We start from the raw sequence: 13,405 nt of genomic DNA, 5'->3' as shown, positions 1-13,405 counted from the left end.
GTGCATCTGTAAAAGTTTCAGGGTTTTGGGTGACAAGCCAAAGTTCTTCAGCCTCCTGCGATTGAAGAGGCACTGTTGCGCCTTCTTCACCACACTGTCTGTGTGGGTGGATCATTTCAATTTGTCTGTGATGTGTATGCCGAGGAACTTCAAACTTTCCACCTCCTCCACTGCTGTCCCTTTGATGTGGATAGGGGGTGCTCCCTCTGCTGTTTCCTGAAGTCCACGATCATCTCCTTTGTTTTGTTGACGTTGAGTGAGAGGTTGTTTTCCTGACACCACACTCCGAGTGCCCTCACCTCCTCCCTGTAGGCTGTCTCATAGTTGTTGGTAATCAAGCCCACTACTGTTGTGTCGTCTGCAAACTTGATTGAGTTGGAGGCGTGCATGGCCACACAGTCATGGGTGAACAGGGAGTACAGGAGGGGGCTGAGCACATACCCTTATGGGGCCCCAGTGTTGAGGGTCAGTGAAGTAGAGGTGTCCTACCTTCACCATCAGGGGGCGGCCCGTCAGGAAGTCCAGGACCCAATTACACAGGGCGGGGTTTGTTAGTTTGTGCAGTCCTTGTTAGTGGGCCGCGATGGTGGCACTGTTATCTTAGAGGGCAAAGAAGGTGTGTAGTTTGTCTGGAAGCGTGACGTCGCTGTCCGTGACTTGGCTGGTTTTCTTTTTGTAGTCCGTGACTTCCTATGTATTTAACTGCTCGTAGTGAACCAAAGTTCAGCACTCACAGCGAATGCAGATACAGCCCGATTAGGTAGATGGGGCATGCCCACGAACTTGGTTCATGGCGTTGTTTACTTCAAATAAACCAAAACATAGTAATATCAGAACTTCTCTAGGGATTTTGTTGTTGTTTGTTTTTCGCTAACGTTTCATCATGCCCATGTGGCGTGTCTGGTTGGGCTAATTACAAACAAGCGCAATTTTTTTTTTTACCGTTCTACCTACCAGAGATTTAACCAGATGCTGTTAATGGTTTGCGGCTATGAAGCTTATGGTGAGCAAAGATTACCATCCTTAATGTTTTTTTGTGGGTAGATCAGCTTTAATATTGCAAATAGACTGTCTTCCATCAAAGTAATTGTCTGCATCATTTCCAATTCCCCATATATTTTTTGTAAATATACAGTATATATCAAATATTTATATTTATAAATATATTTTCCTCTATTATATTTTCCCTAACCCTACCACCCCTCCCCTAATTGGAGTAAATGAATGGACAACAACACTTAGGCTTCTACTTCCATGTTATACTCTACATACTATACACATTTTACGGACACAATATATTTTACATTATTTATCTTGTTATTTTTAGTCCCACCCTTCAGCGCCACTCAACCCCTCCCATCTATCTCTGAACACCATCCAGTTTGATTTCTATTTGCCATATATTTTTCAACTGTGCTTTGATGTTTCACAAAAGTTCTGAACATTTCTATTCTCATAGTTTCTACAGATTGTAAATTAAAGGAACATTTTTGCTAAGAGTATTAATGTTATTGATTTGACTATGGCTTTTTAAAATCACCCAGCAGTGCTATGAAAGCGCTAGGTAAATGTTGCAATTCTTCAGCCATTCATGAACCTGCGACCAAAAACAAGCTACATATGGACAGTACCAAAACAAATGATCTAATGATTCTGCCTCTTCGCAGCAAAATCTGCAGAGCTGGGATGGTTGTATCCCCAATATATATATATATAAAGTATATAACATTCTATTGGTTGCAAGAATTTTGTAAAATCATTTAAATTGAAAAGCTCTGTTTTGAATCCAGCATTGTTTTGTGTATCTGTTCATAAACCATGTGCCATAGAATCAGTACAGTGAAAATCTCTTCCCAACTATTTTGCAATCTATACAGCACAGCTGGTAAAAAAAGGGTCCTCAAATGAAACTGGTATACATTTTTTATTTATTACAATTTTGGTCGTTTAATGCAGGGCCGACAGACAAGTTCCTTACTTTCTCCCGCTCCCAATTGCTTCTTCCATTTTTATGGTGATGCTGCAATTAGTTACATGTAATTTTGAGTGGAGCAGACATTTCCATATATTTTTGTTGTCTGCATGTGTGACATAACTCCACCAGTCCCATTTATGTTATAATTTACAATGATTATACGTAATGTTAGCTGGACTAGGTAAATTAGCTACGTTAGCTAACGTTACAGTCCTGGTAGTCACTGCTAGGGTAGGTTTATGACAGTAATAAATACCTCTTCTGCCCCCGCTTCCTCTCCCTACTCTACTGTGACATTATAAACCCCTTTGGTTAACATAGAGATTCTGGGAACATCAAAAGTTAGGGGGAAATTAACTAAATTAACTATATTCTGGTAATCCAACCAAGTGAACATATGCGGTGGTACTTAAGGTATATTATGTCAGTTCGGTTGTCATCTGGCACATTCTCATCAATGATAGAATGACAAACTCTACTGTGGAAAGTCTGCACATCAGAGGTATCGGATTCACATGGAATTGTTGTATAATTCAAATGTTTGAATATGAAATTATTTGTGAAGAGATTAAATGTAATTTTAGCTTCCAAATGAGAGATTTGGGTTTTCATAAGTTTAGGGCTCTGCTCAACCAGTGGCCTGCCCCTGTGAAGAGATATGGATTATAAACTTTTCAGACACACCCTTCTCCCTCCACTATATAAGCCATTGACGAAAATGTACCTTCCTGTTCCGAGGATGTGAGGATGACGGTCCGATGTCAGAATGGTTCAGATAACATGTCAACTACAGAACTAAGCCAACCTCAGCATGAGCTTTGGTTGCGAATGGTATGAACTTTGAACTCTTATTCACTATAGAAGTGATACCTCCTAGACGTTGAGTTAGCAACAGCAGCTGCAAACATAAATTAGGACAGACAGAGTATCCCGTCTACCACCCAGCAGCAGAGACATTCTTCAAAGGACAAGGACCCGGTTGGGCAACATGGCCTTCCATCTACCACCAACCTATCGAAGCGCAGCTCAGAGTAAATATTTATTGCATTTTCCTTTTCCAAATGGGCGGTAATTTAGAATGCATAAGATATTGTATTTACGATAGCACAGCTTCGCCCTTTGTTCCTCAGTCTTCCCGCTCTTTCACTCAAACCCAGCCCCTTTTCTTTTGTGTAACAAGCTGTCATATCTGTTCCGCCCGCTAGGGACGTTTTCCTTTATGGCGTAATTTGTAATCAAGGTATGATTCATTCCGTGTATATGTAATTCTGTGTGATTGGTTAGGTATTTAGTAAATAAATAATTAAACCCAATTTTGTATTGCTGATTCAACTTGTTAGCCAGGGTTCGTGAAGATAACCAAGAATTTACAACTTTCAGATGAGACTGAAATAAGGTGACAATTAATATTGACTGCTATTGATGTAAAATATTACTAGGTCTTTAAGAGTTTATTCGGAAGATAACAGCTCTATAAATATTCTTTCGTGGTGCCCCTCTCTAGTTAATTACATTTACATGATTAGCTCAATCAGGTAATATTAATTACAGAGAAAGTATTTTATAGAATAGCATGTCATAACACTTAATCCGGCATAGCCAAAGACACGACACTACCTTCAGCAGAGTAAACATATTTGTCTGTTCGTTCTATCTCTGACTAATGTTGGCTAACGTAAGATAGCAAACATTAGCAAATAAGACTAACTCAATCTAGTAGCCAAATAGAATTGCCGATATAACTAACTCACTGTCGGTGTGTTGGTAGTAATGATGAATGTGTATAAATTGTTTATGGTTGGTTAGTTGGTTCTCAGTTGACTAGCAATCTTGCTGCCAATTTAGTGATGCTAACAGCAAGTTGACAATATTGCAATGTCCATGTTAGGTATGGTAAGCTAGCCAATCTAATAGAGATCAATACAACTGGTGGGGTGGTTAAATTGTGTATTGTTGTTTTAGGTGGTACATAATCTGATTCCCCCAGCATGTGATTCCAACCCCAAGATCTGCACAAGGTGAAGGTAAATTGGCAAAAATATTTAGAGCTGACAGCTAAAATAGCTCAACTTACAGTAAGCATGGCATAAACATGAATTGGGTATTGTTTGTGTTATGGGGTTATAGGTGGTTAGATGTAGCCTGAGGACCACAGAGTACCTTTCAGTCCATGTGATCAATTTAGTGTACTACCCCTGTTCTCTTCTTACCTTTTTCTCTTTGTAAAACTCAGGTTACTTGGAGTCCTTCCACAGGCCCTGCTGAAAAATACCCCAAAGCGGCGGCATGAGGGAGGGGACACACCTTGCAATTATGGAGTGCAACAAGATTGTGGGACAAAAACAAGCAAGGGACACTGAAAGGTATAAAATCAAGACAACAGTAATGACACAACCATTTCATTCTTCTCTCTGCAGATTCTCAAAACACAATGCAAAGATACGTCTACAAAAAATTACCAATAATAATCTGTCAGTCAATGGGCTGGGGAGGTTTACAAATAGGTTTTTGAGATGAGGAAGGCAGTTGTGCTTAGAGACAGTAAATGTAAAGTTGTATATGAGAAGGATTGAATGGTGCAATTTCTCCTCAATCTCCCATACACAACAATACATAATGTGTAAAAACTGCCCTTCTAAGACACCTTCTGCAGCCCCCCCCAGATGTTGACTGATCTTTCCATTCAAAAGCAGCTCCTAATGTCCCTCATTGTCCCTAAACAATACACTAGTCTGTCTCTAAACACTTACTGTAGGTCCCAATCGGTTGACACCGATACCAACAAAGGCCTGTTTCCCTACGTCCCTTCCACAAAAAGTGTCAAATGGTAACACCACAACCATGTCTTTCAAGGAGACGTGCAGTATCAGCAAATCTTCGTACACTGCAGACGGAACAAGATCATTCGCCACAAGCACTCTGCTTCCACAGCCCACCATTGCCAGTGTACCTACACAGGATAAAGGACCAAATATTAAATATGGATCTTTTCGATCAAGCCTCAAAATTTGTCTGCCTTTATGGATTCACAGAAGATATTTATTTAAGCCGTACAGGGCTATGTAGCATCAAACAGATGTTAGACATTCATATATATCCAAAGAATGTTTATTTGTCCAAATCTAAAATAAAGGGGAGAGTACAATATTTAATGGTAACTCAAAAAGAACTGGGTATTCAACAAGAATGTTATGGTAAAAGTAACATACCAAAAAATACAGTATGAACAGTGTCCTACTCCCTACCAAAAGCCTGTGACTGATAATTAATCAATGTGATTTTGTGTTACTGAATCTCTGGCCGGGCAAGTGAAGGTGGTAGCTCATTTATTTTTGGGTATCTATCACTGATCAGAAACATTTAGCATGCAATAATGTAGCCTAAATCAAGTGTAGCCTATCAACTGTTAAACTCTGACCCCCTCTAGTAGAATTTTCTAAATGACACACACTATTGTATACTACCTTCAAAGTACATTTCGGTTTCAAAATTATAAGTCCTACAAACACATATAGTACTGTTAGAAAGGTAAGAACTGTGGTATTCAGATACGGGTGTCATAAACAATGTGACTACTACAAAGCCTGAGATACAGCAGACCCCCAAAAACTTTAATGTACTTTTTCTTCTCGGAGGGTCCCCCCAATTGTCCCCCATTTTTGGGAATAAGAGATTTGAACATCTAGTTTTGAGATAAATATGTCACCAATTACTGTTCCAAAAGCTATAAAAAGAAATCACCCAATAAATTACTGGGATTTTATATATAGTTTGCAACTCTAATTTTTATAGCTTGTAGTTTATTCGCCGTCTACATAAAATTTTCTATGGGTGTGCGCGCCAACTCATGTTTTTTATTCGACCAATTACTTTTCCAAAGGGAATTCTAAAATAAATTAAGAAAAATGTTGTCCAAACTTTTACCTAATGGTGTTGCTCTAAACATGGACCAATTCCCATTGGAACGCAGTGTTTATGCAATTTGCCATACCATATATCCTCTGTCTGATTCTCAGTTCGTCCACTAGATAGCAGTATGAGATCATATGATGTCTCTTTGCTACTTAAAACCAGTTGCGTCTGGTTTGGGTAGTGAGTCACTGTGCCAAAATGGCTGAATGGATTTTCAAGCCTGACATCTTAAAATTACCTTAGCAATCAGGCTTTGAAGTTATTGAAAAAAAATGATATCTATAAGACACAGACAGGTGAAGAAACTATAAACTTCTTGTCCCATTCACTGTTCCTATTGTAAACAATGAGCTAGCTAAGCGGTGCGCGTGGAGGATGCATAGAAGGTCATGTGGATGGAGAAGGAAAGGCACTGCTTTACAATGACCATCAGGGTGTAACCTTTCCATGCAAACTAAATGTTTGTATTTTTGGTGACTTGACCATGATTTATGGCCTTTTATGGGGGGCGGTGGGGAGAAGATTCTTATGACATTGCCAGCAGTAAGATTTGAGTTCGATTTCCAAAAGGAAAATGCCTGTAGCTTTCAAATGATGTCACTTTCTATTTTCTGATTATTATTTATTTTCACCAGGCCCTGTAAGGGCCCAAAATCTCCACTCAGAGTTTAACAGGATTTAATCGAAGTAGACTATTATTTTGCTCTTGCCTCACGTAGTAGCCTAAGCCTTATAGGATGATCTATCCACCATCGAGCCGTGAGAGCGTGTCCTGTTTATTGTCTTAACGTAACAGCCTACTTCAATCAACCAATCATTCATTCAAGTCATTCCACAGCATACAAGTCATTCATGACTTTAAATACAATCAAGCATTTTATTTTGAAATGAAATAACAAAGGGAGCCTTGAATAATAATAAATTACTAGATTTTCTGCCAAACATACATTTGAACAATCACTCAAAAGCCTCGTGTTTTGAATGCATGTTTGATTAGGAAAACATTTGGCCTACTTTCGATAGTTTACAAGGTCCTGCAAGGCACATTAGCGGGGCAGTCATAGGGTGTATTTTGTTAGAATGTATCGACATTAAAAGATCCCATTGGAATATGGGCTTCTCCTGATACTGAGATGCGCTGCCTGTCGTGGTATTGTGGATCCTCATTCTCCTGAGTACACTCCAGCTTATTCGTATTGCAATTTAGAAAAATTTCAATCATCAGAAAAAAAGTTTCATCATGGCCACAAATTTATCTGGCCCAGCCAATATTGGAATCCAGCCTCTGCTGGTGCTGAGAAAGAGCTAAAATGTGCACAGACACGCAAAGTCCATTTTTTCTTAATACAGCACGGAACCCACCCAGCCCAAATCAATTCACAGAATTTGAAGACTGGTCCTGTCGGGTTCGGGCTGAGAATGAGAACTAACAGGCTGACTACACCGCTCGCGTTGCAAAATAAATTTAGAAATCTATATTATTCAATTATTGCACCAACATTGCTTGCACGCGCCAACGAGCGTCTGCGTTTCCAAGGGCTAAAATAGAAGTCAGTTCTATTTGTGACGCAGATGGCGCTGCAAGTCCTGCCTCTCCCATCTCCTCATTTGTTTATAGAAGCAGGTACCCACGTGCCATCTCCTCATTGGCTATACCTACGTGGGGGACTGAAAGACGAACGAGGTCAGTGGCGGTAATGCACCTAATTTATGAAACTTGCCAATCGAAATATAAAGTCAAGAGAAGAAAAAGCCTAGGAGGAGAGATGACTAGAAACGATTCGGTTGACCGCTTTTATGTGTAGATTAATTGTCGGAGTAGAGGACCTTGTGGATTTCAGGTAAAATAACAACTCAATGTTTATATCCCAGGACAAATTAGCTAGCAACAGCAAGCTAGCTAAATAGGACAAATTAGCTAGCAAGTGCAAGCTAGCTAGCTAAATTGCCATAAATGTTTAATGCTTTTCGACCTGTCCCCAACCTAATATAATTGGTTCAGAGTTTGTTTTGATATTTTAACCTGCGTGTCGTGATCGCGTTTGATGTGGGGGGAGAAAATAAATGTATACATGATGATGCACGCGCGCAGCCGGTTTGGGTTCCATATAACCTGTACACTCATATCCTATGGCAGGAAAATTCAATATTAACTACTCTCAAACATTACACGTTACATTGGTCGGCAGGAATGTAAGGTTGTGGGTGGGAGTCGAAAGTCTCTCTCTGGGTTAGGGGTAGGGGGTACTGGAATAGATAGTCTACTGTACCTATGGAGAAGTATTGGTCCTGCAGGCATGAAGCAGCTTCTTTACCAGGTCTACTTTGACACAGTTCTCCAGTGCTCTGCAGAGCTGGCCCACTGTGCAGCCCACACAGCCCTCCTTCATCCTCCAGCGCTCCAGCATCTGGTGCACCTTCTCAGGCAACCCGTCACAATGGTAGTCCTGGTCGATGGTGTCCACCTCCACCTCGCTCAGGCCCAGACGACGGGCACAGCGCTTCCATTCCTTCCCGATGTTTTCTCTCAGGAGATCAAGGTGCTCTTCAGTCACTGCCTGGTCCTCTGAACACAGGACAGGACACAACAGAACATATTGTGTAAAATGGAAGTTAAAGACCCTTGTCTGTGATATTTAAGGGTTTTTGATAATTTACTGTCAATTAATGATACATAGCAAGTTACTGTTGAATAATACCACTTATAAATGCCCCATGGTCTTAGTTGAACTATCCAACCCAATTATAACCCCAACAGAGGAGGCTGGTGGGAAGATATATAGGAGGGCAGGCTCATTGAAATGGTCGGTATGGCATAAATGGAATGGTATCAAACACATGGAAACAACGTGTTTGACGCCGTTCCATTCATTCCAGTAAACAAACAATGTAAGAACCCTTATATTGTGGCTAGATACAAAATATGGGACTAAAAGTAGAAAACATGACATAGAAAGATAGGAAGATGTCTATTTTCAGGAAGTAGGCTCCTCTTTGCAGGATAATATTCTTACCGTTCATCTGCAGGGTCTCTTTGAGTAGAGAGTATGAGTTTGCCCCATGGGAGAGAGAGCTGGCTGACCTGCTGTAAGACTCATGGTCCCTGATGCTGAGTGTGTTGTTGCTCCCTATCTGGATCCCTCTGGCATTCTGGATGAACAGGCCTCCTACAACCCACACACACACACTGTTTCTCATAAATGCTTTTCTAATTGAAGTGGTAGATCGCTGTCATGCTGATTGGGGAATCTGCATCAGCTTTAGTAATGGTAATAGTGGTATCAAGCACTGTAATCTCTGTGCTTCACCCCTACCTGGGTCCTGTGGAGGTCTAACCTTGCCACCCGAGTTCAGGCGCAGCCCTGAAGTGAGGTCTGGGGCAGCTGACTCTGGCACTGGGTAGGCTGGCCAGGACTGGAGGCGGTAGTACTGGGTGTAGGGATACTGCTGCTGGGAGGAGTACTGGCCCTGGCTTAGAGAGGGGCTGCTGGAGGACTCAGGCATGTGGCTGGAAAGCTTGCGCCTGGGTGTGGTGGCCCCTGAGGGGTCCGCGGCCTTGTACACGCCTAGGCTAGAAAGACGGAGGTGGGGGTTCAGCTCCACGCTGCTGGGCTGGACGGCCTGGGTTTTGGGGAGCCCTCTGTTGGTGGTGGGGTCCTGTGAGCTGAGGCGCTGTGGGGTGGAAGGGTGAGGATTAGGGTAGGGGCTGAAGTCAAGCTGGTCCATCCGGTTGTAGCTGGCGTATTTGCGATATTCCAACTGCTGGGCTAGTTTGACTTCCAGGGCTGAGAGTTCGTTGACCATTTTGAGCTCCATGCCCGAGGTGGTGCTGACGGGGCTGAGGGCACAGCTATCTGGTTGGATAAGGGAGTGCTCACAGGGGAGGAAGAAGTTCAGGTCCTCGATGCAGGCCTCCACTGGGCCAGCCTCGATACGAACAGCCCTAGCACTGTCTGAGCTTAGCAAGGGAGCCAGCCGGTCTATAGGGAGAAGGGGTAGAGGGTTCATTTTTAATAGCTGAATTCTAAATTAAGGTGTTGTCGTATAAAGATCCAACTTGTCGTATAAATGGTTTGATTATTGATGAGAATGAGAGATTTGAATAGAAAATCTAGAAACGGGCAAAGATGTCAAGTAAAGGTCTTTTTTATTTTTTATTATTATTTATTACAAAAAACACAAGGAAGTGGTAACATTAAAGTATTAGAACATGAAGGACAAACAATACAGCATCTAGACACTATCAAACATGTATGAGTCTTTCTGCAACAGAGCCATCCTTATGTGTGAGGGTACATGTGCATGATAGTGATATAAAATGTCTTAATTTCCTTTTTCATGATCACAATCTTGTGAAACCCAAACCCTCCAAGATCCCCCCACAGTTCCCCAATAGCTGTCCCTCAACCAATTTTAGATCAATGCTATGCATTTTCAGCCATTCCTGAACCTGAGACCGAGGGCAATACGGAAATAAATGGTCTATTGATTCTGTATCTTCACAACAAAATCTGCAGAGCTTCGATGATTTTGTGCCCCAAATATTCAACATTTTGTTGGTGGCAAGAAGTCTATATAATAATTTTAGCTGAAAAGCACGAAGTCTTGAATCTTGCATTGTTTTATATATCAACTCATACACCCTGTACCATGGAATCGGTACATCAAAAATCTCTTCCCAACTATTTTGTAATCTGTATGGCACAGTTGTCAACATCCTGTTCCTCAAATTTAACTAGTATACTTCCCTATTTATGCTATTTTTATTCCTCCGCCAGTTTTGATCCTTTATATTGGGCAGACAGACCAGTTCCCTACCTCCTCCCGCTGCCATCCCCCTCTTCCATTTTTGGGGCAATACTGTAATCAAATGGTTGTACTCTTGGATTGAGCAGACCTTCCAATACAATTCTGATAACTCCATAAAGGACATAACTCTACCATTACAATATCATTTAAGAACAAAATACCCTTTTCAAACATCTTTCCCATAAATACAGGTATTTTATCAACCAGCACATTTGAGTTCATCCATAATATTTGTTCTATCTTTTCAGGGGGATGAAATTGAAATTGTAGCCAGCTCTGCAATGCTTGTTTGAAAAAGACAGATACTTTGAAAAAAAGTACAATTTCAATTAATAAATGAGACATGGCAATCTGCACAAAGCCAAAAAGGCCATTTTTAAACAATGGATGAGCTTTTCTTATTAATCTACTTGAGAACCATTTATGGTTCAAATAAAACTTTTGAATGAGTGAAGCTTTTAGAGAGAGGTTTAGTGCTTTTATAATTAATAATCTCAACCCACCCAACTCATATTCATTATATAGATAGGCTCGTTTTATTTTGTCTGGTTTAGCGTCCCAGATAAAGCTAAATATTTTTTGCTCATATGATTTGAAAAATGAATCATCAGGAGTAGGCAACGCCATAAGTAAGTGAGTAAACTGAAATATGACTAAGGAGTTAATCAATCTTTCCATAAATAGACAGGTATATACCTCTCCATGGTTACAGGATCTTGTCTATTTTTACAAGTTTTCTATTGAAATTCATTGTGGAGACCTTATTTATATCTTTTGTGATATGAATACTGAGTATGTCTACTTCACCATCAGCCCATTTCATAGGTAAGCTGCAAGGTAACGTAAAAGTTGTATTTTTTAAGGATCCAATATGTAATATTGTACACTTATCATAATTAGGTTTTAGTCCAGAGAGTGCAGAAAAGTTATCTTTAATGAGATATTGCAGGGATCTAGCTTGCGGACTTAACATAACTTGAGTCATCGGCATACATGGACACCTTTTGTTTTTAAGCCTTGGATTTCTAATTCTCTAATGTTGTTATTGGATCTGATTTTAATAGCTAGCATTTCGATGGCCATACGAATAGATATGGTGACATTGGACACCCTTGTTTAACTCCTCTTGACAATTCAAAACTCTCTGAGAAGTAGCCTGTATTTACTATTTTACACCTGGGGTTGCTATACATTATTTATTACCCATTTTATAAGAGAATTAACTAAATTGAAATAAAATCCAGGCATTTATAAATAAAATCCAGTCTTACATTATCAAATGCCTTTTCAAAATCCGCTATAAATATCATTCCTGGCTGCATATGTTTCATGATGTTCTAGTATTTCTAGTAGTTGTCGTATATTATCTCCAATGTATCATTCATGTAAAAAACCTGTCTGATCAGGATGAACAATACCTGGTAAAACCCTTTTAATTCTGAGTGCTATGCATTTTGCTAGTATTTTTGCATCACAACATTGAAGTGTAAGGGGCCTCCAGTGTTTTTATATAGACCGGGTCTTTATATTTGCCATCTGGGTCTTGTTTTAATAATATAGAAATCGGACCTTCCTGCTGAGTACCTGACAGACTACCATTTCTATAGGAGTAGTTAAAACAATCTAACAATGGAGCTTTAGTATATCAAAAAATACTTGATATACCTCTATCGGTATACCATCAAGCCCTGGGGGTTTTCCCAGACTGAAAGGATTTAATAGCCTCAAAAAGTTATTCCTCTAATTTGGCCTTCGCACTGATCTTTCTGTACACTTTGTTAATTTTTCATTTTTTTTATTATTATGAAAGAATTCCTTACCGTAATCGTCATTCAGTGGGAGAGGATGAGACAGAAAAGAGAACATATGCCTAAAATAATTAGCTTCCTCTTTTAAAATATAATTCGGAGAATCATAGATGACTCCGTCTTCAGTAACGAGTTTCTGCAAATTATTTTTGTTAGTGTTCCTGTATTGGAGATTCAGGAAGAATTTTGTGAATTTTTCTCAATATTCCATCCAGTTTGCTTTATTTTTTGTAATAAGATCGTTCTTGAATAAGTTCCTCAAGTTCTTTTTGTTTTTCCTCCAACTTATTTTGTATCTCTGTACTATCGTTTTTATTGCTATCTACCTGTACTATTAGTTCATGGATTTCCCTTGTTTGTCTTGTTTCTTTAGCCAGAAACGGCTTTTTTATTATTGATGAATATTGAATGACCTGAAGGTACATTTAAAGGTATCCCAAACAATAAGGGGATTTGCTGAACCTATATTATACTGGAAAATGTCAAGTAAAGGTCTTTGTGCATCCCATCCCATTGGATTTTTGTATCCCTTTTCTTTCATGTCCAATAGTTCAGTGCACTTTGTCCAAACTTTTGGATCCGTGGGCTCAGGCAAAGTATATTATATATTAAACTTGACGCAAGCCTAAACCACGCTGACACTGTTTAACAAGGCAGTGAGTGGAGTTGTAAGACATACGGCTGTGAGTGGTCTGGAGGTGTACGTCAGTGTAGAGTTGTAAGACATACGGCTGTGAGTGGTCTGGAGGTGTACGTCAGTGTAGAGTTGTAAGACATACGGCTGTGAGTGGTCTGGAGGTGTACGTCATGTATAAAGATGCAGAGAGCAGTGTAGAGTTGTAAGACGGAGAGCTATAGAGGCCCAGGGTCATGAAGCCTGCCTCATGTTGTGCTCAGACTG

At 40.1% G+C, this 13,405-nt stretch overlaps 1 protein-coding gene across 1 annotated transcript in view; it reads right to left on the bottom strand.

Annotated features, from left to right (window-relative positions):
• Positions 1-1,911: 1,911 nt before the first annotated feature.
• LOC129813979 (receptor-interacting serine/threonine-protein kinase 1-like) overlaps positions 1,912-13,405 on the bottom strand; it is a 20,503-nt gene continuing 9,009 nt past the window's right edge. The window contains exons 9-12 of the mRNA XM_055866671.1: positions 9,202-9,867; positions 8,902-9,054; positions 8,158-8,453; positions 1,912-4,925 (exon numbers count right to left, since the gene is read on the bottom strand). Of these exons, the coding sequence (XP_055722646.1) occupies positions 8,158-8,453; positions 8,902-9,054; positions 9,202-9,867 (1,115 nt within the window). The 3' untranslated portion in view covers positions 1,912-4,925. The remainder of the gene's footprint in view (positions 4,926-8,157; positions 8,454-8,901; positions 9,055-9,201; positions 9,868-13,405) is intronic.

Source organism: Salvelinus fontinalis, chromosome 17 (assembly GCF_029448725.1).
Source record: "Salvelinus fontinalis isolate EN_2023a chromosome 17, ASM2944872v1, whole genome shotgun sequence".
Taxonomy (NCBI): Eukaryota; Metazoa; Chordata; class Actinopteri; order Salmoniformes; family Salmonidae; genus Salvelinus; species Salvelinus fontinalis.
The sequence above is the reverse complement of the archived record's forward strand: the minus strand, read 5'-3'. Positions and strand labels throughout refer to the sequence as shown.